The sequence below is a fragment of the Numenius arquata genome, chromosome 1 (genome assembly GCF_964106895.1).
Source record: "Numenius arquata chromosome 1, bNumArq3.hap1.1, whole genome shotgun sequence".
In the NCBI taxonomy this organism is placed as follows: Eukaryota; Metazoa; Chordata; class Aves; order Charadriiformes; family Scolopacidae; genus Numenius; species Numenius arquata.
In genome coordinates, this window is record NC_133576.1 from 30881309 (window position 1) to 30905954 (window position 24646).

General features: G+C 36.1%; 1 protein-coding gene across 1 annotated transcript in view; it reads right to left on the reverse strand.

Annotated features, from left to right (window-relative positions):
• ROBO2 (roundabout guidance receptor 2) overlaps nucleotides 1–24646 on the reverse strand; it is a 440334-nt gene that overhangs the window by 51398 nt on the left and 364290 nt on the right. Inside the window, exons 8-14 of the mRNA XM_074148172.1 lie at nucleotides 24397–24521; nucleotides 19639–19810; nucleotides 13072–13277; nucleotides 8856–8937; nucleotides 7988–8153; nucleotides 6106–6272; nucleotides 769–890 (exon numbers count right to left, since the gene is read on the reverse strand). Coding sequence (XP_074004273.1) covers nucleotides 769–890; nucleotides 6106–6272; nucleotides 7988–8153; nucleotides 8856–8937; nucleotides 13072–13277; nucleotides 19639–19810; nucleotides 24397–24521 — 1040 coding nt within the window. The remainder of the gene's footprint in view (nucleotides 1–768; nucleotides 891–6105; nucleotides 6273–7987; nucleotides 8154–8855; nucleotides 8938–13071; nucleotides 13278–19638; nucleotides 19811–24396; nucleotides 24522–24646) is intronic.

Consider the following 24646-nt stretch of genomic DNA (forward strand, 5'->3'; position numbering starts at 1 on the left):
TCTGGGGCAGATACACTAAAAGCAAAGCACTCTTTTCTGTTGTGCAGCACCCTGGGAACTGTCTCCTTCTACAGTTACAAATCCTTTCCTTCAAGCCTCAGGAAGGGAAACATAGCATTTTGAAAGCCAAACACTATATCAGAAATTCTACCCGGTAGTTTGACCCCTCAAATAGAAATGTTGTTAAGTACTGCCAAAAAGATTCTGGTCTTCTATAATGAAAGAATATCCACTCATTGTGGGTAAGGCTTATGCTAGAAAACCAGATGCTACACAGTGGATCGGGTATCAGCACCACAGGCTTCTGACTTCACTACAAGTGCCCTATAGGAAAGCTGGGTTTGCATTTTAGGCTCACCAAATAATAGGGTATTGTCAGAGGTCCCTATGCCTTGAAGTAGAAAGGGCTTTTTCATACAGCAATTTCGTGTTGATATTTAACTTTTATTATTTTTGACATGCACGGTAATGAGTCTACAGATCAATTATCCTTTAGATTATCATGCCAAGCGTATTCATTTTTATAATACTTTTTCTAGTCAGACAGCTAGATCACTTTGAGCTGAACACTGAAGACTTGAACCTGCCTGTCTTGAAAGAGAAAATAAAAAAACCATTTCATTACCACATATATATGCCTGTATACTGCTAGTTTATCAGAGCACTCACATCGGGATCATGACTGGAGATTTTCAGGGTAGTAAAAAACTGCAGGGATAAAAGGGAAAAATTAAAGTGCTGTTAAGGTAATAACAACAGAAGCCTTACCGTCCAGGTGACTTGAACCGTAGTGGGTGTCAGCACAACAGGATTATGCAGTCGTACAATGACATCTCCCAGTTCTTTCTGGACTTGCCTGTGATCCACACCTTGTGCTGGTGGGCTGATATCTGCCAGACCAGGCACACACATGAAAGCATTATTTTAATGGGAAGAGCTACATATGGCATCAATAAGAATTAGTAAATAGCTTAACAACCTGATTTAACACCCTTTTTCTGTTTTTTAATAATAAAAACAATACAGTACTAAGGTTTAAATATGAACTCCAAAGCATATCAAGTAATGCAAACAAACCATTCACTTTTAGCTGCTTAGGAAATAATAAAATACAAAGATTTTTAAATGAGTAATCAGTCTTGATGACAAAGTCTTCTCAGTCTTATAAGAACTGAGAACGGTAAGAATGTGATGAGAGGGGCACAATATTCATGAGTTGCAAAATACTCGGGTAATAATAATGTTGCCCAGATGTCTGGAACCAAATTGGTTAGTATAACTGAAGAAAATCAACAGGTTCATTGGGTTTTTTTTAAATTTTTTTAGACCATACATGACATTAAGTCATTATATGTTTCCAAACTTCCACTAAGCTTCCCATCCCCACATGCCACACACACAAGAAACCAAACACTAAAAATAGCATTTTCTTCTGCAAAGCAATTTTTCCCTTTACAGATATAGATAATGAAATCTAGTGAAATATGAAAAAAGAATTAATTTATGAAGCCAAACTAATTCTGATCCAAGAAAAGGCCAGCAAAAACTCTCTACCACAAAAAATGACTCTTCAAGATTATGTCAAAAATTCCTTCAAACTGTGTGGAGAAATTATTTCTTCTAGTCAAAATCTGAAGGAATTTGATCACTTAATATACATCTATGGAAAAATGTGACTCCATCTCCAGCACCACATGTGGCCTTAGTACTTAGACCCTAGGGATCACATTTGGGTTATAACAGTGTTAAATTGAATTAAGGTCTATTATCTTTGCTAAATAGGAACTGAAAAAACAAAATATGTGTCAGAAAATGAAGAGATGTGCAAAATGTCTTTTTAGTGATAGCTTCTAAAAATCATAATTTTCAGCTACATTGCACCAAAGAAGAATGTTGGGCTACAGCTATCACCTAGCTAATATATCACCATAGTATATTCCTTCCCTCCAACCTCTGGCAGTCAGTGAAGTCTGGATCCATTCAACAGATCCTTCAAGGATCTTACACCACCATTCTTGCTCAACAGTTACAGATGCCCTTACTATGTCAGTTGTCTATGTGGTTTGCATAATATCTGTTAGAAACACACATACTGATTATTTCTGCTGGAATTTGCTTGTAATTTTTCCAGAAGAGAGGATTTGGAACATAAGCACCTGATACATTATGGTCTTGCCTGTCTAGGCATCCGTGAATTCTGCTTGGTTTTGCCATGGGATTCACTTGCCAAAGCCACTTTCCCTCTTTTTGGATCAACATCATGTCCTTGCAAAAAGAATACATACATAAAAGGGTTTTTTCCCCCTCTGATGGTCTTAGATATGGGAGTATGCAGCATGTGATATCTTTCTATCTTCTAAATATTATTAAGAAGAAATAATAGTGCTCTTAAAAATGAAAAATTTAAAGATAACAAATGAGTTTGAATCACATGCCTCCAGATTTTGAAAGAAAGTTTTTGATCATCAATATTTCAGCTTCATAATTCTGGATTATGAATTATGAGTTCTGAGCCAGCAATAAACAACATTGCCACAGGCTTCTATTGATATTCAAATGAAAATGGCTCCATGAATCTCCAAAGGGAATATAATCCAAATACGGATGTTATTGAAGGAGCTTATCTAGCAAATTATGCCTATTCAAAGTGTCCAAGATACAGAGAGATATAATAAAATAAATCTGTAAGACAGCAACTCAGACTGGTTTACATGATGATAATTTATGCTGTTATCCACAAAAAGCTATGAACCTTGGTACAAAATACCTACAGCTACCCATGGCTACATTTTGGGTTAAGTTATCCTGTGGTATACAACCAACAAAATACCTATATTCCCTCAGGAGAAAAGACGTTTCCCCACAGTGTGTTTGTATGAACTGCATTTCATCATTTTAATGTGACATAGGTCCAAAAGTAAGGGAGCAACATGGGCTAATAACAATAAGAAATTAGTATCAAGATGTATATGTGGAATTCTGTTTTCTGATATGTACACTTGGAAATACATGCATATGTGATTTTCACAGTGTAATCCTAGTCTTGTAATGTCATTTTCACATTACTAGGAGACTCCTGGCTGAAAAGTATTTGGTCTCTCTCTAAGGATATAATCAAATACTGGAATAATAAAATCACGGCTCAGGCAAAACTGGCTCAAGAAGCTATATTCTGATCCCAATTTAAAGGTGTCTAAAATTAAATAGGTTATATATTTTCTCTAACCTCTCTTTTAACAGACTCTACTGAACTTCCTATGAGTTGCTAGTAATGTAAATTCCAGTGACAGAATTATATATAGTACCTTTAACGTGTTTTTTAATATATGGCTTGGTCTGTTAATAATCCAAGCAAGAAATCAACTCCTTTCTTAGGATTTACTAAGAAATTAGTAATTACTAAGAATTAGTAATTACTGATTTCTCTGTTCTTATTTGATATGTCATATAAGGTAAACCTTTTGAAAGTGCCTGATTGTCTACTTGTAGTCCACTGGTGAAAATATGTATAAAATCCTATTACTTGTATTTGCTATACTTAATACCAGGAAATTAAATGCTTAGCTATTAAAGCTACCACAGACACCTGTTGCAAGGTAATATTATATAGCACTATTATAGTTGCTTTTTAATTCCTCCATGGCCACTGTGAATAGGCTTTCTACTGTGTGTCAGCTTCCTCTGTGAGCCTGAATTGAATTCAGGCATAATTAGAAATCACATCAAAACATTATGTTAATTTTCAATTGATTTTATGATTTAATTCTATTAAACTGCAGGCTTGCAAAGAAGCTATAAATCCTCTACATGTCTCAGTGTGCTTGACTGCTAAACAGCTTCTGGAAATGGAAGCTGCAACACATGCTGTAGCTAATTAAAAGACATGTTTTTACTGAAATCAAATTGCTTGTCAGTATGTCAGATAAAAAGTCTATACTTGACACTCAAATGCCAAACAAAGTTGTTTTTTTAACTAGGTGATAAGTTATGCAGACTAAAAGGCTGGTGCAACGAAAAGCGTGAGTCACCCTATAATAGTGGGAGAGTAAGAAAGAGAAGAAAACTTGTGATACTCTGTGGATATTAAAGCCATGAAATCCCTGCCCAACCCACTTCTTCAGCTTTTCAGAAAGCAGCTCTGTTTCTCTGTTTACAGCAATAATTACTATTTTGAGGGCGTTATTATTAAGGACAGCTTTATTCAGGAACAGACTGGGATGAGAGAGGCTGGGTGTGATGGTTATGTGATAAAGAAATACCACCCTACTCTTGTTTCTCTCTTTCCACCTAGGACCAGCAAAGGAACCAAACCCCTTACACATGCTGGAGGCTGACACAGGATGCACTCTCCACACACACTTTTGTAACTTCCATAAACAGGGGATCTCATTCTAGATTAACTGTGAGAGAAGGAAGCTATTACTTTGGACTTGAAAAAATTATTATTCGAAAAAATTATTAATTCCTGTATTCCAACCTGTTTAACACAGAACTACACTCTTCAATGAAGTATTCAAGCAATGTGTTGTCAACGCCAAAAAAATCCATGCTGTGAAGAGAAATTTACTTGTGGCAGTTATATGCGGTTAGTGCTTGATGTAATGTGAACAAAATTCAATATTCAATTCAATAGCAATGGAGGATCACAGCTATCAATTACATCACCACCCTATAAATGAGGTATTTCACTTCAGCCTTCCCCCTCTTTGTTTATGCAGTGGATTAATATAAAGAATTCAGAAATCTAGATATATAAATAGAAGACACACACTTTCCTCAGAATAACTTCAAAATATTCTTAGCATGCAGATGACTTAATTTACACGACTTCTCTGCCCAAATGTTGGACTAGATTAATCAATTCAGGTATCTTGTGCAATTTTTTGATTAAAGCTAATGCTAAGCACAGTGTCTGTCTGTCATAAGCACTTGTTACTAGATTTATTTATATACGTATATTCTATTATAATAATATATATTTATGTTATATTAATTATTATATATTATATATTATTTTATTATATTATTTATATTCTATTATTATAATATATATTTATATTATCAGAGGGATGGAGCACCTCCCCTATGAAGACAGGCTGAGAGAGCTGGGGTTGTTCAGCCTGGAGAAGAGAAGGCTCCGGGGAGACCTCATAGCAGCCTTCCAATATCTGAAGGGAGCCTACAGGAGAGCCAGAGAGGGACTCTTTGTCAGGAGATGCAGTGACAGGACAAGGGGTAATGGTTTTAAATTGGAAGAGGGGAGATTTAGATTAGATATTAGGAGGAAATTCTTTACTGTAAGGGTAGTGAAGCACTGGAACAGGTTGCCCAGGGAAGTTGTGGATGCCCCATCCCTGGAAGTGTTCAAGACCAGGCTGGATGGGGCTTTGAACAACCTGCTCTAGTGGGAGGTGTCCCTGCCCATGGCAGGGGGGTTGGAACTCGATCATCTTTAAGGTCCCTTCCAACTCTAACCATTCTATGATTCTATGATAAACTGAAAGAGGGGAGATTTAGATTAGATATTAGGAAGAAATTCTTTACTGTGAGGGTGGTGAAACACTGGCACAGGTTGCCCAGGGAAGTTGTGGATGCCCCATTCCTGGAAGTGTTCAAGGCCAGTTTGGAGGGAGCTTTGAGCAACCTGGTCTAGTGGGAGGTTTCCCTGCCCATGGCAGGGGTGTTGGAACTAGGTGATCTTTAAGGTCCCTTCCAACCCAAACCATTTATTTATAATGGAGAAGAAGGAAGGATATGGAGATAAAATAATACTGAGGAGAGCACAGCATTCAGAGCACTTTTCAGAAAAGCTTGGGTAAATTGCATTACTTTCAACAGAAACTAGGCATCAAGGAGTACACCAAGTCTAAGTGAACTGTGAACCTACAGGTATACAATGTACAAAGAATTAAAGAGCTAACCTATCTCTCCTGAACTGCAAATTGATGCAGCAAACATTGGAGTGTTTTTTATCTTTATTGGTTAAGCTCAATTCATGATACCTTCAGTCAGAGTGCTAAAACCAAATGGCCAAACTGAACTACTGTTCTCAGTTCCTTCTTTTTATTTTAGCTCAAGCATGTAAGCCTTAATAATTACTATTACCTTGTGTTCGGACAGGATCTGACATAGGGCTGGGATCACTCAGACCTTGTGAATTGATAGCTCTCACCATAAACAGGTAGATTGTATTGGGGCGCAGTCCTCTCACAGTGTAGAGAGTGGTCTTCACATGGTTAGCCACTGTTTGCCAACTATTGCTCACAGACTGACTGCAATGAGAAGAGGGTTGAATATTATAGGCTAATTCAAGAGAAAAATAAAGTAGTGAAAGGACCTACTTTTGTAACCCCATATCAAGAATAAATACACGGAAAAAAAAGTAGTAAAGCAGGGTAAAAATAATGATTAAAAAAATTGTTTCAGTTAACTCATCCAGATGGGATAAAAAAAATAACACAACTGTCAAGTGTTTCTCCTTTCAACAGAAGCAAAAGCTTTTGCTATCTCTCTAAAATAAATACCTGCAAAAGGAAAGTATTGAAAGCTGTAAAGTAAGTTCGAATGATAAATGGGGCACTCTTGAACATAAACCTTAGAAAAGAAAATCCTGTTAAAAGAATAATTTTCTATACTGCTAAGTAAATTATGCCAATAAATTGTCATTGGAAGAAAAGTATTCTCCTTGAACTAAATTCATACTTAAAGTTACAAAAAAACCTTCTGACAACATGCTTGTAAATGAAGAAAAGCATATGAATATTTTTTCTGTCACTACATTTTCCATTGGACATTATAATTAGATTACAATCCACTGTATGAAGAGATTTCAAGTGTGATTGTTAAAACAGCTTTTAATGAAAATGTCTGGCTCTTGTTAAAGTTATTGAAAGGATGCCATTAAAGCTTAACTAGGGTGAAATATCACAGAAGTTTAAAAGAAAATTTTATTTTATTGTGCTTTGATGTATTGCACTGATAAAAAAAAAGTCTTTAAATATATTAAAAGGAAAAAGAAAATGGAAAGCTATGGGTTTCATGTTGTTTCAGTTGTTTTATACATGTAATGCATAAAGGGTAAGTTCCAGAACAAAATCAACAACCTGTACATACAGTAATGTTCTTTGCATATTAACATAGCAAGATGAAGCATTATCACTATATGTCCTTAGATTTGCATGCATACTATTTTGACAAATTCTTGCATGTATTTTAATTAAAATATGACCTAAATTATTTGTCATTTGTTGAACATCTTTATTAAGGAAAACATTTAAGAATATGCATATTTTTAAGTCAAAGCGTGTAGTACTGATGCATGTGAGAGGTAGCCCATGCTTAAACAAACTTGCTGAATTGGAGCCCAGGAGTTCTCACGTACCATATATTTATTAATTGCTGCTGTGTGGAAGGGAGCAGCTGGATTCTGTTCAGCCTCAGGCTGCAGGATGAAATCCTAAATTATCAATACTTGCCTTTTCAGTTAAAAGTTTTAATCTGTCTAAAACAGTAAAAGATAGAAATGTAAAGTGGTTTGACTCTTTAATATGTGCTGCTTTAACAAGAACAGGAATTAAAGTATGCAGAGAGGCTTCAGGATTACCCATTTATTTTCAGATTATTTGTACTATGATAGTCAAGATACCACTGGCCCAAATTATTTGACCTGCAGCATTCCCACAGGAGACTCTCACTGATCATCAATGCTAAGGAAAAAGTAACAAACAATGACTGCATTGTCCTGTTATATTCCTGTTGACCTGAAGAAATAGTTAGATGCTCCTTTAATTAATCACTTAGAAAAAAGTGACAAATTAAAAAAAAAAAAAAAAGAATCAATGCCTGCAATAGGAGTTGAGCCTTTTAATGAACTTCTAGTGATATGTGTAGAGTCCTAAAGAACACCACAATACCAAGAGAACAGCTGGTACCAGGGCTCAAGCAAAATTAGAAAGGAAGGAGATTAAAAGTGGAATAATTCACATACCTAAAAGCCTCAATGATATATGCACTAGCTGGTAGGCTTCCAGGGGTCCCTGGTTGCCAGGACAGGGTGACGCTGTTCTTAGTAACATCAGTAACCTGAGGTTTGGATGGTGGCCCAGGGAGGTCATTTATATCATAATTTTTACTGACTGTTGCTCCACCGGATTCTGTTAGGGGCAAATACAAACCAATTACTTTTTATCCTTGATGTATAAATTTGATCAAAGTAGAAGATTGCAGAAGATGCCAAACTTCTGCAAAATCAGCATAACCAATGTTCTTAATCTGTAAAGAACTGTCAACAATTGCATTACCACATATATTTTTGGATGAAGAGCTATCGTTTTTTAGGTACATACTGAAAGAAAAAAACCACAAAACTCAAAAGGTTATATATAAATATATTAAAAAAGAAAAGAAAGAATAACAAAAAAGACCAGCTTTGCTGAAATTTACATAACATACCAAAACCTTAGTTATTAGAAGGCTGAGAAAGTTCCTCTGTCCAAATCAACTCCAGTACTCACAGAGAGCACATTGGATTTTGACAGGGCCTCTGTGTAGGCATAATATTTTTCTTGCCCAAGTCAATGATTCATTGAATTCACAGTTTATTAATACCTCTGTTTAGAATAGTTATAGTATGTCGTTGGCACTGGTGACAAATACAAATTGTTGCAATATCAATAGGCATTTTAAGATAATAGCAATGAAATTCAAGACATGTAAAGGAACCCAGCCTTCCCACCTACAACTCCTCCATCTCAATCCCAGAATTTCTAGAACAGATTACTTGACTCAGATTGCTCCAATACAGTCTACACTTTCATTTTGTGCCAACTGGAAACTAGCCCCTGGCCATTGCTTACCTGTCACCTCCAGCACAGCACTCCAAGATGTCTCCCCACTGGAACTTGTAGCAACGCAAGTGTAAGTCCCAGTATCAGACAACTAGATGTAAAAAACAGTTAAGGGCAGTTTTAACAACCTTTTAGAATCAGCTGACAGCATTTACTCTAATTTTCTCTTCTCAGTGTTTCTTGATAAGAAGGATTTAGCCCACATTTTACACCAGACTAGAGGGCATCAGACATTTTCAAACAATCATTTAATGGTGGCTTACTTTCAGAGAACTATAATAATATTTTTCTAATTGTAATTTTTATATTTTAATGGTACCAGTACAGCATGTAAGCACTACAGAAGGGATGTTTTAGACAGTCAATCTTTGTATTGTTTACAACAAATGCAGGTGAAATCAGGTAACAATATAACAGCAATTAACTTCTTAGAGGATAAAAATCTCACCATTCATTATCCCATGATGACCCAGATATAGAGTCTCCAGTGCCAGGAAATCTGTTACATCATCTTAGACTCTTATGTCAAATGAAGTCATTTTATAAAGGCCACCACACATACAAATACTGTTGCTGAGACTTAATAGTGGTTCTCTCTACACAGACAGTCCTCCAAGCCATTTTCAAATAGCAAAGTTAAATCAGATCCTACACCAGGCTTACCTTTCTTCTGTTTCACATAGGATTTTATTTCAGGTTTGCAATTTCAGGCACTTTGGTAGCCAAAAAAAAAAAGAATTTGTTTAAAACTGTTGTGATTCCCTTGTCAGTTCATATATTTAAAATTTATTTGGGGAAACCATTTTGAATTATATTGTAAATATTAATCTCATTGATGTCTAAATTGCTCTACCGGAAAATTTGTCAAGTGCTTTGCTATTCCTTACTTAAATTTAAAGCAAGATTTCTGAGACAGGAACCAGTGAAGACTAAAGAGATGGGTGGAAAATGGTAACTTTACAAAGCACAAAACATATAGAGGCTCTCCTACTGCTATGTATAAAGCATGGTAATCTGGAGATGGAAGCAGAAGAGGGAGAGTGCTGACTCTAGTGATAAAAGAGAAGAATTATATTCAACATCAGATGACTTGACGGAAATAGGACTGCATCCAAGAAGCTTTATTGGACTTTAAGGAATTGTAATGAGTGTTCTGCTAAATGCAGATTGGCACAATAGCAAAAGTGCTTATACCCCACTCTTCAAGAAGAGTGTCAAGGCAAATAAGTGAGATGCCCTTTAGATTACTTGTTAATATATAATGTAATTGATTTTTAACTTGGTCATGTTTGAATTTTGTTGGTATTTTCTTAGATACACTGGGACTGCAGTGTACCATTCTTAGGGGCAGGAAGCAACTGGTTAATGTCAGTTCAAGAGTCTGAATGACCATGACTTGCATTTTAAGAGGTGCTTTTGCTGTGAAATACAAGTAATAATTAAACCACCCTGACAATGCCTCAGAGACTCAAAATATAGAGGAACTGCTAACGAAATGAGAAAGACTCTTGAAAGGAGACAGATTTTTCAGAGGATAGCGCCTTATTGTATTCTGAAGTAGTGTTTTATTTTGCTGCTTCTGAGCTTTTATTAAATATATAATTCTTCATTATGTGATAATGAAGAATATTTCTTAAGGCTATGGTTCTCAACTTCATTTGTGTACTACCGTGACAGATGGTGTATGGCATACTCAATGAAGTATGTGGTATACACAACAGAGTAACTTGCAGAAGGCAAACTCAACATATAAAGCAAGCTGGAGATATGCTGCCTCTTGCAAGTCATGGTGAATTATCTGACTTCCAGACTGTGGATGGATTAGATACAGACATAGTGTATTGATAATTCAATTATTTATACTTTTTTTGTGCTATGGAAAAACAACAGGGGAGGTGAATGGAAAATCTTTGCTATTCAGTAAAATAAACAGTTTTCTTCCTTAGTGCAGGTGTCTAATTCTGGTGTTGTACAATTTTACAGAGCAGAAGGGAGTTTTCCAGCAGTGTGGTCCCATCTGAAAGGGTACTGAGTGAGTGACATATGTAAGTTTTTAGTTGTCTTCCTCAGAGCAAATGGGAAGGTTGCCTCATCAGAAAAATCACTAGGTTCATGTGTATGACTGTGGCCCATGGTTCATCGTAACTGCTGCAGACTCCTGAATAACTGGATTTACACACACAAAGAGAAGAGGATGGTCTCAAAGGTTTAAATAGTAGTGGCTCATCTTTACCCATATCTTGAAATCTTTTATGATTGCAATAGTGATTATTATTTGTGAGTGGAGGAGATGGCTGAGGACATGTGGGTGATAAATATGAATTTGTTTTGAACTTGAGTATGTAACTGTACTCGGACATATCTCATGGCCATTTTTTGTTTCGGAAACATTGCTAGTCCTTGCTGAGGAAACACTCCAGATTTAAATCCATATTTAATTCATAAAAATTGCAAGGAACATGAGAAATCTGGTTTTTATGGTTGTGTGTGGTTTTTTTTTCTTAAGGCTGAGTCAAACAGTGCACATTACTGCAATCAAGGGGTTTATAAAAAATATCTTTCTGAGCCTTTAAGGAAAATTGGTTACTAGTGAATGAGCCACTTAAGGATCAATAAAAGCTTCATGTCTTTCCAAACCACACTCACTACTAATACTGTTTTCTTCTCCCCTTGCAAGCAATTTTTTTTCCTTTCGTTTACAGACCTTTTGCCTCTAATAGCGAGATTAATGCGCTGGCACGATTCAGAACCAATTTCATTGTTTGCATAGCTGCATGCAGACAGGTATCCCAGGAGCTTCTGCCTCATGGACACTCCACAGAAGCCCATCATTAATGCCTGAAAGTTTGTTTGAAATCACTAAGCTTCCACCTTTAATTGCTGCTTTCTAACACTACTGGGGAATCTTGACTATTCAAGCGCACTCTTTAATCCAGCTCTACAGGAAAAATGCATTAACCTTCATGGCCTAAACCTGCCTTCAGCCCAGGGAGGAAGGATAAATTGTTTACTCAAGGAAAGCTAGCATAAATTTTTTAATAAATTCCATTTTGTTCCAAGGAAGTTAACAATTCATCTATGATCACTGATGAGATGGTATCAGAAAACAAAACTGCACTTTATGTATTGTCCACAGTAGCTATGTTTATTGACATTTTTTTGGATGGCAAAGCTAAGAGCAGAAATTACTGCTGATGAAATTAAATGGTTTCTGAAATCGTTTTTAAGTTCTTGACAAATAATTACATTTACCTTACTATTTTTCCATATAAATGCTTGTCCGCATACACACAAACAACTAAGCATTTTTATCTTTGAAAGGAAAAAATTAAAAGCCCAAAGATTAGTAATGCAATGTTTATCAACAAAATCTGGCATTATACTATTTGGAATATTATAAGATTTCTTTGTACTTTTAAGATATCCTATTATGCGTCAAAATGTAAATATTATGATAGGCATTTCGTTGTGAATAGAAATCTGTCTGCGTATATGTTACAGTATTAGATATCTTCTCCTGTTCGCAGTCTTATGAAACATCTCCAGCGAGCGTAACATTGGAATAAATCAGCCAGCTCAAGACTGCCAAGATTCATTGACAGAGAAAGTGCACAGCCAAATCCTGACGAACTCCAAAATCACTTGCCAGCACAATAGCTCCTTGGAAAACTATGATCAGGTGTTGAAAATGAACTGCTCTAATTTTTAACAGAGACAACTGGCCAGTGGCTTCATGGTAAGACCAACTGAAAAGATAAGGAAGGTCTGTCCTTTTGTATGTCTATGTATCCCCAACTCAGTTTTCTTTATAGCAACATAAGTAAAATTGTAAATATCAATGCTATGTTTAGCGAATTCCAATAGAAATATTTGATGCTAGTTTGTCTTCAAAATTAATTTTTTTATTAGTTGGAGGTTTTTTTATTAGTTAGTAATTATTTTTTTTATTGCAACATAACTAAAATTTTAAATGTCAATTCTATGTTTAGGGAATTCTAATAGTAATATTTGATGCTAGTTTGGCTTTTCTCCCCCCCCCCCCCCCCCCCCGCCTACACAACATCATAGAATGAAATAGGATACAGACTTGGTGAGAATTTAATAGTAAAAGAGACAATTAAATTAATTTTGAAGACAACAGACAGCAAAACAGAAGAGCTGCTTGAGACGCACACCAACAGCTTAACACTAGCCATATACTACTTGTTTTGTTAGCACTACTCACCCGCAGAGTTTTAATCTGAAGTGTACCCTGATCCTGTATGGATGTTCGAGGGTCTCTGCCCAGGAAGGTGAATCCCTCTTTTAACCAGCTGATGACCGGAAGGGGGTCACCCGTTGCCTTGCACTTCAGCAAAGCTGTCCCATCCACTGCCAGTGTCTGATTGACTGGCCCTTGAAGGATGATGGGTGGAGGCCTATCTGTCAAGACTAAACAGTGACACACACGTTGGCATCCACACCTTTAACGACACAGTACCAATTTTAACAGACTGGTTTAAGTTAGCCTCTAAAAGCCCAAAACCATTAGTTTTGGAAGACCCACAGATATATGTTAACAATTAAATAGTATATTAAAAAGCATTTTTTGTAAGAATTTTATTTCACCACTGTGAGATAACACCTAGATATATAAACTTCTGTTAGCAAAGATCATCAGACACATTTGATTAAGACAGGATGAAAATTAAGACCTTGATCCAGAAAAGAACTGAGGTGCATCTCTTATTTCTTCTGATTTAGGAAAGCACTTAAAGCACATGTTTAATGTCACATCAAAATGTGCTTAATTGCTTACCTGATTTAGGGCCTAACAGAGAAAATCTGTTAAAGTTCAAAGTGAAACACTGTAGCCATTCTAGCATGGGTACCAACCACATCCCCCATTCACGCTTAACTTCCAAGTTTTCATCAGCAAAAATATCTAACAAATAATGCAAAACATTTTCATAATCTCAGTGGTCTAAATGACTGCACCACTCTTCCCAGTGGAGAAAAAATCAAACTCCATCAAGCCATTTAACAGCTTACTTATCAAATAATTTCATCAACTTTTAAAGCCATGAGCTCTCTTAATTTTTTCCCCTAATAATTTACATTTGCATGCTTGAAGTACTGCTTAAAGGACTCCACAACCAGTGAGTGAATACATGTCTGTGTATAAACCTCATTCTGTGACCAGTGAGATATCTTGAAGTTGAGGTAAAATGCTCATGTTCACTCTTCTTGAAAGACCAATTTTTCAGAAATAATTTTGCTGTTGAACCTATTCTCTGAGCCATCTGTTAAGCAGCAAAATATATCTCTTTGTTTCTAAAGAATGTGTTTATACAAAATGAATGTGAACTACTTGAATATAAACAAGGCTATGACTCCTGCATAAAATCAGTATAACAGAACTGAGAATTCACTTTTATATATTTACCTGCCACACTGCTGCTGTTTTAAATCTTTGAACAACTGAAGAATTATAAGATTGGTACTAAATATTGTAACAGGAAGGATTAGTTCCTAAACCAGTGTAAGTTAGCCTGCCTCCACTGATGTCAATTGAGTTTGAATCATTTAGTCTAGCTGAGAATCTGGTTCATTATAGTTCGTACACAACACCTGACTTTAACAATGAAGTGAAAATAAATTATTGTGAAACAATATGGCTTCTGTTGTATTTGAGCTGTTTGAGATGCAAACCTCTGGAACCTTCAAGAGATCCAAAGCACTTTCATTATGTTATTTAATAAATAAAAAATATTAATGAGATGTTACTGGTACATTTTATACCTCAAATAATTGTTTCTGAAATTTTAATGTTGCAAAAACACTAACTACTTTCTTTTGTTAACAGTATACACAAAGGATAGAACCAACAGTGTTAGTAGCACCTTGGAGTATGAGTTTGTCACATTTATTGAAATTGAAAGTGAAAATAGAAAGCAAAACCAGACTATTTATTAACACCAGAATGTGAAAGCTATTTTGGAAATTCTGAAATATCACCCACTGAACGCAGAGATAGGACAGGAAACACTGTATTACAAGAAAAGAGAAAATGTAATGCATTTTCACCTTGATATGACTTTTTTTTTAATCTCATTGAGGTTCCTTATGACCATATAGTTCAGCCATTTGGTGAAATAAAGATTGATCTCAGCTCATATGTACTATCAGCAGCACGAGTATATTCAAATAAAAACTCGGCTGTGTAAGTTTTCATTTAGATTTAAGGTAAAACAGCAAATCCTAGTTTTCTAGGTATTCCTAAAAATAAAGGAAGTACTACTGAAGGTGCTAACTATTCCATTGCAGTTATTTGCTGCATCTAGTTGCCTTTCATATGTGCAGCAATGTAGGTATTTTCAAAACCTACTGCATTACAGATATTGTTCTTTGGCACATAATTAGTTTTTTTACAGCCCAAATGAGGAGCTCATAATCCTTTAAATAGCTCTGATCAATAGTGTAATTGAAAGTCTCCTGGCCAGAAGGAATCTTCATTTTCAAGGGTGTTATGGGTGAAAGACCACTACAGGTTTCCATGACACTAAGGCTAAAGGTTAAATGAACACTTAGGGTTTCCACTGATCTGTGAACGACTGTATTGTCTTCACAAGTATGACTTGTAAATCTTCTCTAAAACGTGTATACGTGCCTGTATTCCTACTACAGAGGTCTCCAGTACAAGGATTCAAAACTCGGTTAGAAGTTTAAAAAGATATATAATGAGAATTCTGAGGAACAAGGAGGTAATGAAAAATATGCATAAAAGGGGGATTTTGCTAGTTTCTTTTACAACATTTAAACTTTTTATTTAAATTTTATGTTGCAGGAAACTTTTATATCTGTTGCATAGAAACATTTTGGGTGGCTAAAACACATTTTGCATAGTAAAAGAAAAGTTGATTTCAAAGTTAATTTAATTTTTAAAAAATGCGTTTTTTTATTTATCAGAAACCACATATGCACATATTCTGGTAACTGGAAAATTATCAGGTTCCTTTTGTGATAAAATGCAGCTTAAATTTTGAGCAGAGGATCAGAAAAGAACAAATTATATTTGTTAATGAACAGTTTATTCACTACAAATGCAACTTAGATGAACTGAAACTATGTTTAAATTTGAGTGGAATTTGGTCAAATTACAACAGGAAATTAAAATAAGAGAATGATAAAATGAAGTCTTTACTTTGGCACTTCCAAAGTCAACATTTCAAAAGCTTTCCTGGTGAATTAATGGGGAAAATCAAACACAAGTCACAAAATTCTCATGACGAACACTATCACGGTAGGGCAGGGTGCTCTCCTGAGAGGTGGAAAAGCAGAGACCAACCCTTCCTCTGTCTTTTTTGAGGAAGACCTTCACAGGAGGCTGTGAAGTTGTTCTGATTTTCTCCTATTTGAAACTGTCACACTTGCTATAAAACATATGATATGTTTTATATTTATATTTATTTATATATATATGACAGGAATCACGGTGGCCAGATTTGCAGATGAGTAAACTGTGAGTGATATTAAATTCTTCCAAGAGAGTTTCAGAGAGACATATCCCAGAATATTTAATAGACTTATAGTCAAAAAATAGCAGAGGAGTTTGCGAAAAAAGCATTAGGTGTCTATTCCAAATCAGTGGAGAGGAAGCTGTTGAGGTGTGCTGCCAACTCCTTCTCTCTTGGTTGTTTTTACTTGGCTTTTTTTTACTTCTGTTCTGAATTCTCATTATAGGTCCAGCCTTTTGTTTTCATTCAAAAGTCCATAAATGTGATTTTTTTTTTAAAAATTAGTTGAATATCCTAAAACACTTCATTCTTATATTGTAATCCACTGGGCGAGGTTAAGCTTGCTCCTCCGTTCCAATATTCGTCCTAAACTGCAACTGCTGGGCTGTAGGCTGATCCTACAGTTCAGCATGCAGTGGTTGAAATTTTTATTAATAAGTATAAATAATGACTAGATTTGGAGAAACTGAGATCTTCTCCAAAACACTCTGTGTATGATGGATAAATTTATGGAATAAATTACTAATTGTAAACTATTCTTTTTATCTTGAGCATAGACATAGTTAGGTGTAAGCATTTGGTTTATTTGCATGATCTGTCATTTTAAGACTGTGAACTGCATATTCACTTCTTCAGTTTGAAAGGATTGCTAAGATTGTCTCAATTTTTAAAATGATTTTGCTTTTCCAGATGTGCGTTAGACAGCGGATTATATGATAGCCTTTCAAGAAAATACAAGATTTGAATTTCAAATACACTGAAGGCTCTTAGCACAGTCCATAATCAGCAAAATTATCACTCAACTCAGCACATTTCATCACAGCTAGTAATCTCTTCTCATGTGAACACTTGAGTTAAAAATATTTCCAGTAAAGACTTGTAAGTGCAAAAATGTAACAACTGAAACACTGCTATATATGGTGTAATTAAGCACTTGTTTTTCTGCACATGACATATGTTTTCATTCTGTATTGGAACTTCAATTGGATCTAAATTACTCTGGATCAAACAAAAATGTGTTCAAAATGAAAAAGATGGCTCGCCACTATTATTAAATCATTAACCAAACAGAAAAATTCTGGGCTATGAAGTAAAACTGAAATCACCAGCCAAAAACTAGAACACTAATGCTTAAGTATATAGCTAGCAAGCACAGTGTTTATCTTTTATTATATTTTTAAAACCATTAAATTAGATTTCCCTACTAATAAAAATCATTAGCTTCCATAACTTCTCCTCAGCATCAACTAAAACAGATTATTTAGACGTTTATGGTTAACTTCCTAACTGAAAACAATTAAAAAAATATCTGTGATCTAATGGTACATTTATTTATATAATATCAGTTCCACAATATTGTTCTGGCACTTTTGTCCTGACCTCACCTGCCCTTTGACTCAAGGATGAAATGCTATTTCTATAAAGCAACCTTTTGGGTTGCTTTATAGACAGTGGGTTCTGGAAAGTGTTTGAAGAACGCAGGCCTTGCATTCCTTGAGCAGCAGAGCCACCAGCTAATGCTTTCTCTAGCAATGTGGAATGCACACTGCCTTTAATCAGAATTAATTGTAGTTGAGTTTGCATTTTTAGCAGGGACACCTTTGTGAGCTTTCTGTTGACTCGTTAAATAAACTAATGAAAATTCCAAAGAGGTCATTAGGATTTATTATTTTTTCTCCCCCATAAGAAATAGATAAAGATGGACCACAGACCTTGTCTGTCAAAAGGAAGAATTTCTCATCACTAATATCCTTGAACCTGATTTGATCCTCTCGGTCTCTATTGCAGTAAATCTGTACAGCATCAGCAGGTGCAACCATTAACAGCTCAATGTCCTCTTAGCCAATGTTTGTGTGTTCTATTTATTCCAATCACAGTCATGGCACTGAATCAGGCAGCGCTATGGACAGATATTAAAAAATACTGCCTTTCCATTAATTTTAAATGACCTTTTAATCTACATTTAAATTTGAATTGAATGAAAATGCATCATTTTGTCAGAGACCATGAGAGAAAGGACTTAAAGAGACTGCAGAGCGAAGGTTAGCCTTTAGTCTCCAGAAACTAGTTTACAGAAACGCAATGTGCTTGTAAAGATGCAGGGATAAGGCAGAAATTATCTCCCCTTGACATAAAAATATAGACAGCTTTTGGAAAACAAAGAAAAGGCATCAAATTAATGCTCAAACCTCTATAACATGAGCCTGAACCTCTCTACCTGTCACTTGTGATGAATATGTTCTAGTGAAAAGCCAGATTATTCAGAATCAGACATCTTTTCAAACTTTCATGGTGCAGGCAGGTCTCTAAGGGAACGGTAAAAGTAGACCTCTGCATATAACAACAGTTTTAATGGCAAAAATTCATCAAAGTCTGTCAGGAGATATTTAATGAGTCAGTTAAGATAGGGAATAATGATGTCAGGGAATGCAACAATCTCCTAGTATAAGAGGAATTCTGTTGTTTTCTTCGCTAACGTTAAAGGTTGCAAACTGCCTTCTATCCACAATGGAATGAAGAGGGATATCAACAGGATTCCTGACACATGAAAAGGATTCACGTTTGTAGATGGACTGAGATAAACTTCAAGGCAGGATAACTTTCAAACCCAAAATTTTGAAATGGAAAACATTAAGACAGATCATGTAGTGCTTTGCTTTTCCTTTCCTGAAAACCCTACCTACTTATTTACATGTCTCTTCTCACATCTAACCATACTGTGAAACTCTTAGAACACAGCTCTGAGGTAAGAAAATATCTTGGTGCCTTACTGACACAGGGACTAGAGGGCTACATGTTGTAGCTGTTCTAAACCAACACTACTCCATTAAGTTCAAGGCAACTGTGTTGATTTAATTAAGCTAAGGACACATCCCCAAACTAGCTGCCTAAGATGATGATGAAGACTGGGACCGAGGAAGGAATTGAGCCTGATTTTTCTGCACACCAGTTCACTCCTTTAATCACAAACCTATTCATTCTTCACAATATTTTTTGCAGTCCTATCTTAGCTCTATCGAGCTAAGACACTTGCTTTCTCACCAGCCCTATTCTAAGCTGGTTTGTACTACCTTGTTTGTACTGTTGAGGAACCTCCAGAAAGCAAGCGAAAGGCAAGCTAGATTTTGATGCTTTTTTGATACCATAAAGAATTGCAGAGACCCCTTTTTCATTGTATTTTCAGTAGAAACTTGTCTGGTTTTCTTCTATGAATTATGTGATCTCATATGCCTTTATTTACACTACATTTAAAATACTTTTGACAGGAAAAAACAATAGGAATTTCCATAGCTCACCATCAGTAACCTCCAGCTGAGCTTTTGCTAAAATGCTTCCAGCAACCGTCAGTGCTTGACAAATGTAGTAGCCTGCATCAGACCGCTGAATGTTGGTAATAGTGAGGTCTCCGGTTGGTGACACTGAATACCTGCTGTTGGGTTGAAGAGGCTGGTTTGGGAAGAGTAGATTCTGCAACGACAATTCATCTCACATCAATTCAGAACCCAAAAGCACCACTTTTCCCTCATCGAGAGAGACAATGATTTTTCCCTAAAAGTACTATATATAGAACTAGAAGAAAAAGTAAGTGTGGTTATGACCTTATGAACACATAGAGCTAGCTTTCCCTGCCGTTGGCAAGTTGCAGTTTAAATTAGAAACAGCCATTTGACAGCACACAGTGGTATATTCTGGCTGGGGGTCCAGGCAAGGAGAAATTTTCCAACAATCACACTTGAGTGATTTGTATTTGTGACACATTCATCTTCATTCTGAATGTAATTGAAATAATATATTTTGTTGGCTGTCAAACCATGAGAACACAATACTACAGTAAACATGAGAAAACTAGCAGAAAGAATTGAATCCTGAGGACTTGAGGGAGCACAGTAGTATTGTTTGGCTGCAAGTATGTTCTGGGCAAAGGAAAAAGTAAGAGCATGGCACAGAAGGAAAGCTGTGAGGAAGATACAAACAGGTCATAAAGTAGGAGAAGCTGTCAGAGCATGAGATCTTAAAGAAGTAAAAGGCAATTAAAACTGAGATATACCAAAGGAGAAAAGAGCATGGAGCCTTGAGGGTGAAGAAAAAGGGTATAAATCTGATGTGGAAATCATCAGAGAGAAAAAATAATTTCATGTAGGCTAAGACATCAGTTAGAACAAAACAGGGAGATTAGCTTTTGCCTTTGGGCTGGGTTGGAGAAAAGAGAGATGTCAATAAGAATAACTAGAATGGATGTAGCAGTCATTGCATATGATGAAGGACTGAATGAACCAATAATACAGAAAAGGACAGAGAAGCTTTCAGTCATGACGTCAGTGTTTCCAAGGAAAAAGTTATACTGTCTGGCACAGCTCTTGATGTGAATAAAAAAGAACAGGAAAAGGGAAGCAATGTGAAAGGAAGGGTCAGTAGCATTGCCCAATGTGACAGAAAGGGGAACAGATTAAACAATAATTAAACAACAGTAATTCAAGTCTGGCTTTTATGTCAACTCAACAAGCCTCTTTGAAAAATACAATTGTTTGTATCAGGAATACCCCAACACACTGTTACCATGCTGTGATAAGCTTTCAGTCATTACTTGCAGCTCTGTATAGCTCAGTTGTGCTCTCTAATGATGACTCCCTTCTAACTTTTAAGCTTGTCTGTATGGGCTAAAAAGAAAATCTAAAAGTATAGAGTAGGGTATTAAATTAATTTTCTGTAAGTCTTCTGCAGTAGACCTTAATGGTTCACAAAAAAAATTTATTTGGAACTGACAAGCAATAAACTTGGATTTTAAAAAATTCTGTTTTCAAGTGAAACTCACACCTTTATCTCTCTGGTTTTGGCAATAAGAGGAGAGAGGTATGCTTTAAATAAGATCCAACACTCCAAGTATTGTTATAATTGTATTAACCTACTAGGTTGTGTGTTACCCTAGGGTGAGTCTTTCCCCTTATCCCCTTTCAATGTCAGTGTTCAAGAAATTTTTCACAGCAAATTTTCCTCAAAAATCAATATGCACCCAATAAACACGTCAGATCCAATAAGAAAAAAAGTGTGAAAATTCTGAAAGAATTTCAGGCTACAGAGCTAAGTGGGTCTTGAAAAATTGCCCTGTTTTCTGAATTGTCTTGAAACTTTCAGAATAACATCTGCCTGGCAAAGATACCTACTGAATGAAGGTATTACGAAAACTCCACTAAATATTATGAGAAAGTAGAGAATTTTGATACGGCTGAGCTTGACTCCGTTTATCACTCATTATGCAAAGTGTAAAAAGAAACTCATTATGAAAGACAATGCAAGGATCAAGCTCCTAATTCTTAAGAGGAGAAAGATCTCTTCACTGCATTAGAAAGAGGAGGCTAGTCTTCTTGTTATCTTCAGCATGGTCTTATCTGTTCTTCAGAGGTACCACATCCCAGGGAATATTCCACACTTCAGGAGGAGCTCATCAGTCTCATGACTCCTTCCTTCAAAGACCAGATAACTATGAATTATAACTTGTCCTAAACTACAGTACAATCCCTTTTAAAATGTTTTTACAATTTCACTGGTTTTAACTAGCTGTTAGGTTGCTCATCTGGGCACAATGGTGGCATGCTGTGTTGCAAACAGGGGGATCAGAGTCATCCTGATGTAATACCACTGAATTTATCTCAAGGAATAATTTAATTCAGAGAGTCTAAAGGTTACACATGCCCTGCCCTGGTGCATTTCATTGGTGGGCAGCTGTTAGGCTCTGGGGAAAAGGCTACCGGGTACAAAGGACCAGCTGTTTATGCACAAGTTGGCACAAAAAATGACTCAGGAGGGAACAGCTCCCCTCCCTTCCAGCTGGTTGTGCTCAGAAACACTGGATCGAGAAACGGATTCACAATGAAAAATGCCCTACAATCACTGGAGTGGGCTAACATGACTACATAACATTACTCTGAACACTAACAGCAGTGCTGCTAACAGTTCCTTGAGTGATACCAGAAGCAAGCATCGTAAAGCCAAGAAACAACTTATAGATGGGCATGGAAAGGTGAAAAGTCATGTCTGTTCAGTGGACTGTGCCTAATTTAACCAAAATACCATCCTTCAGGTTTGTATGATGATATACAGTATGTGGAAATTCACCTATTCTATGGCATCTCATTGCAAAATCTGTCAAGTTGTATGCAGACACAGCAACACTAACCTGTGTTACTTCACTGATGCTCAATTAAGATTAACATGAGAGTGTAGTGAATCACATTGAGCTATGTTTCCAGGTTTGATTATAAACCATGTAGGTATCAATTTTTACGTTGCATTTATTTGCCAAAAAAGACCATTCTAACCCTCAGGGATCTGGTTCTCAATATGGTAATTAATTTTCCAGGTTTGTAATTAAACAACTTCAACATGGTACAATCAGTAGGTAATAACATTCAATTAAAGACGCAAGATGCATTTTCACCTTAAAATGTTTTTACCCTTGAAGTGATACCAATGGAAGAGGATAAAATACAGTATTAACACTTTTCAATTACGCTAAATGACTTTAATCCTGCAAATGATGCCCTACTTTAATTAGAAGCTCTTCTCTTTATTACAGCATGATGGATGTCCACTTTATTAGATTCAAGTGTGACACTATAAGCTCACTTTACATAAACATTACCATGTTATTAAAATGCTCTACAAGGAAGGGTTTTGAAATGTTTGCTAGCACAACAGTAGTACTTCCTCCTTTAATTTCAATATGCTATTCTACTTTCCCCTTGGAACAATTTTCACCATAGTGAGACTCACAATACTGTGCTTTTCCAGGATGTGATCCATGGAGGCTAGATGTAAAGTTCTCTGAATAATACACTGAAAGAAACACACTGAAGACTAAGCTTACTCTCATACAAGCTTACACTCATAAAACAATAGTGTTCTATCTTTGTAAGCCACAAATGCAACGTTAGACAAAATGCTGCAAGCCTTGGTCCTGTTATTCTGGACCAGTTATCTGACCTCGTGAGAAGGTGAAGCAGAAGCAGGTGGGGCAGAGCGGGAGATCTGTGGTTCAGTTCTTATTAAACTGAGCTGGTACACATAATGCCTTTAGACAAAAGGCAGACCTGTATTGCACACCACATATTACTGTATGGGGAAAAGTAGCACAGGACTCTGAAAAGACTCACTTAGCCAACGGAGAAGGGTACACAGTATAGATACACAAGAGAGACGTAGCCACGACAGGCTTCATCAGGAGCTGTAGAAAGCACTGTCCTTGGGCACCCATTTACCCCTTTTAATCTTTTCTCAGGTGCAAAAGAGAATCTGACACATAGTTTACAGTGTTCAAACTTAACATACTCACATGAACTGCATGTTGAAAGTGAGAAGGCCTGACTTCTGCTGTAACATAGTACCATAGTAACAGCAACAGCAGTAAAAAAATGTTATGGCATGACATTCAAATATTAAGCTATAGAAGTTAGTATTGGCTGAGGACAACATTGACTGCTACATCAGAAATTTTGCTTTCAGAAAGTGACAATAAGGATTAGGGAAATATTTCCAAAACAAGATTTGGAAATTTCCTCAGACCATGTTACTGAAGAAAGCATCGTGTTCAAAACCTAGATCTGTATGCACTATGAGAATATGCCAATGTAAATCAGCTTGTTAGATATATATCTGCTTGATCGTGTCTAGACAGGTTGTGAACTGTAATTACTGCACTGATTAGTTAAAAATTCAGTCGTATCTTTTTTATCTACTATGTTTGTCTCATCCACCTGTTTGTTGGGGTCATTAGAATGAAAAGTCTTTAAGATACATACTGTTGCTTTCTATATGTTTATACAGCACCTAGCACAAGTTTCACCAACTTAAATGGCCTTTGAGTTCTTCATAATATTTTTTTTTTTTTTTAAAAAAGGCAACAAAATTGTCGGTAGAGAATAGTGATAGTTTAAAAGACAAATACCTGTGAAAGATTAAAAGAATCTATGAAAGGTAAGATAAATAATATTCCTAAAAATTTAACAATATAACTATTTAGAAAGGCTTGAAAGACTTATAGGGTGCTTATAGCTTACCTGGCTTCCTTCTTTTTGCCAGAAAACAGCTGGCTGGGGATTTCCTTTAGTTTCACAAGGAAAAGTCACTGTTCGACCCTGGGCTACAATCTGGTCTCGTGGTCTCACCACAAACTGTGGGGGAGCTACAATGTAAGAAAAACCATGGTGTAAATTTAGGATATTTTGCAAGGAGGATATCAGGAATATTAAAGAAAAGTGACAACATTATGGAGGTTTGTTTTATGCCAGAGGACATAACACCAGAAAC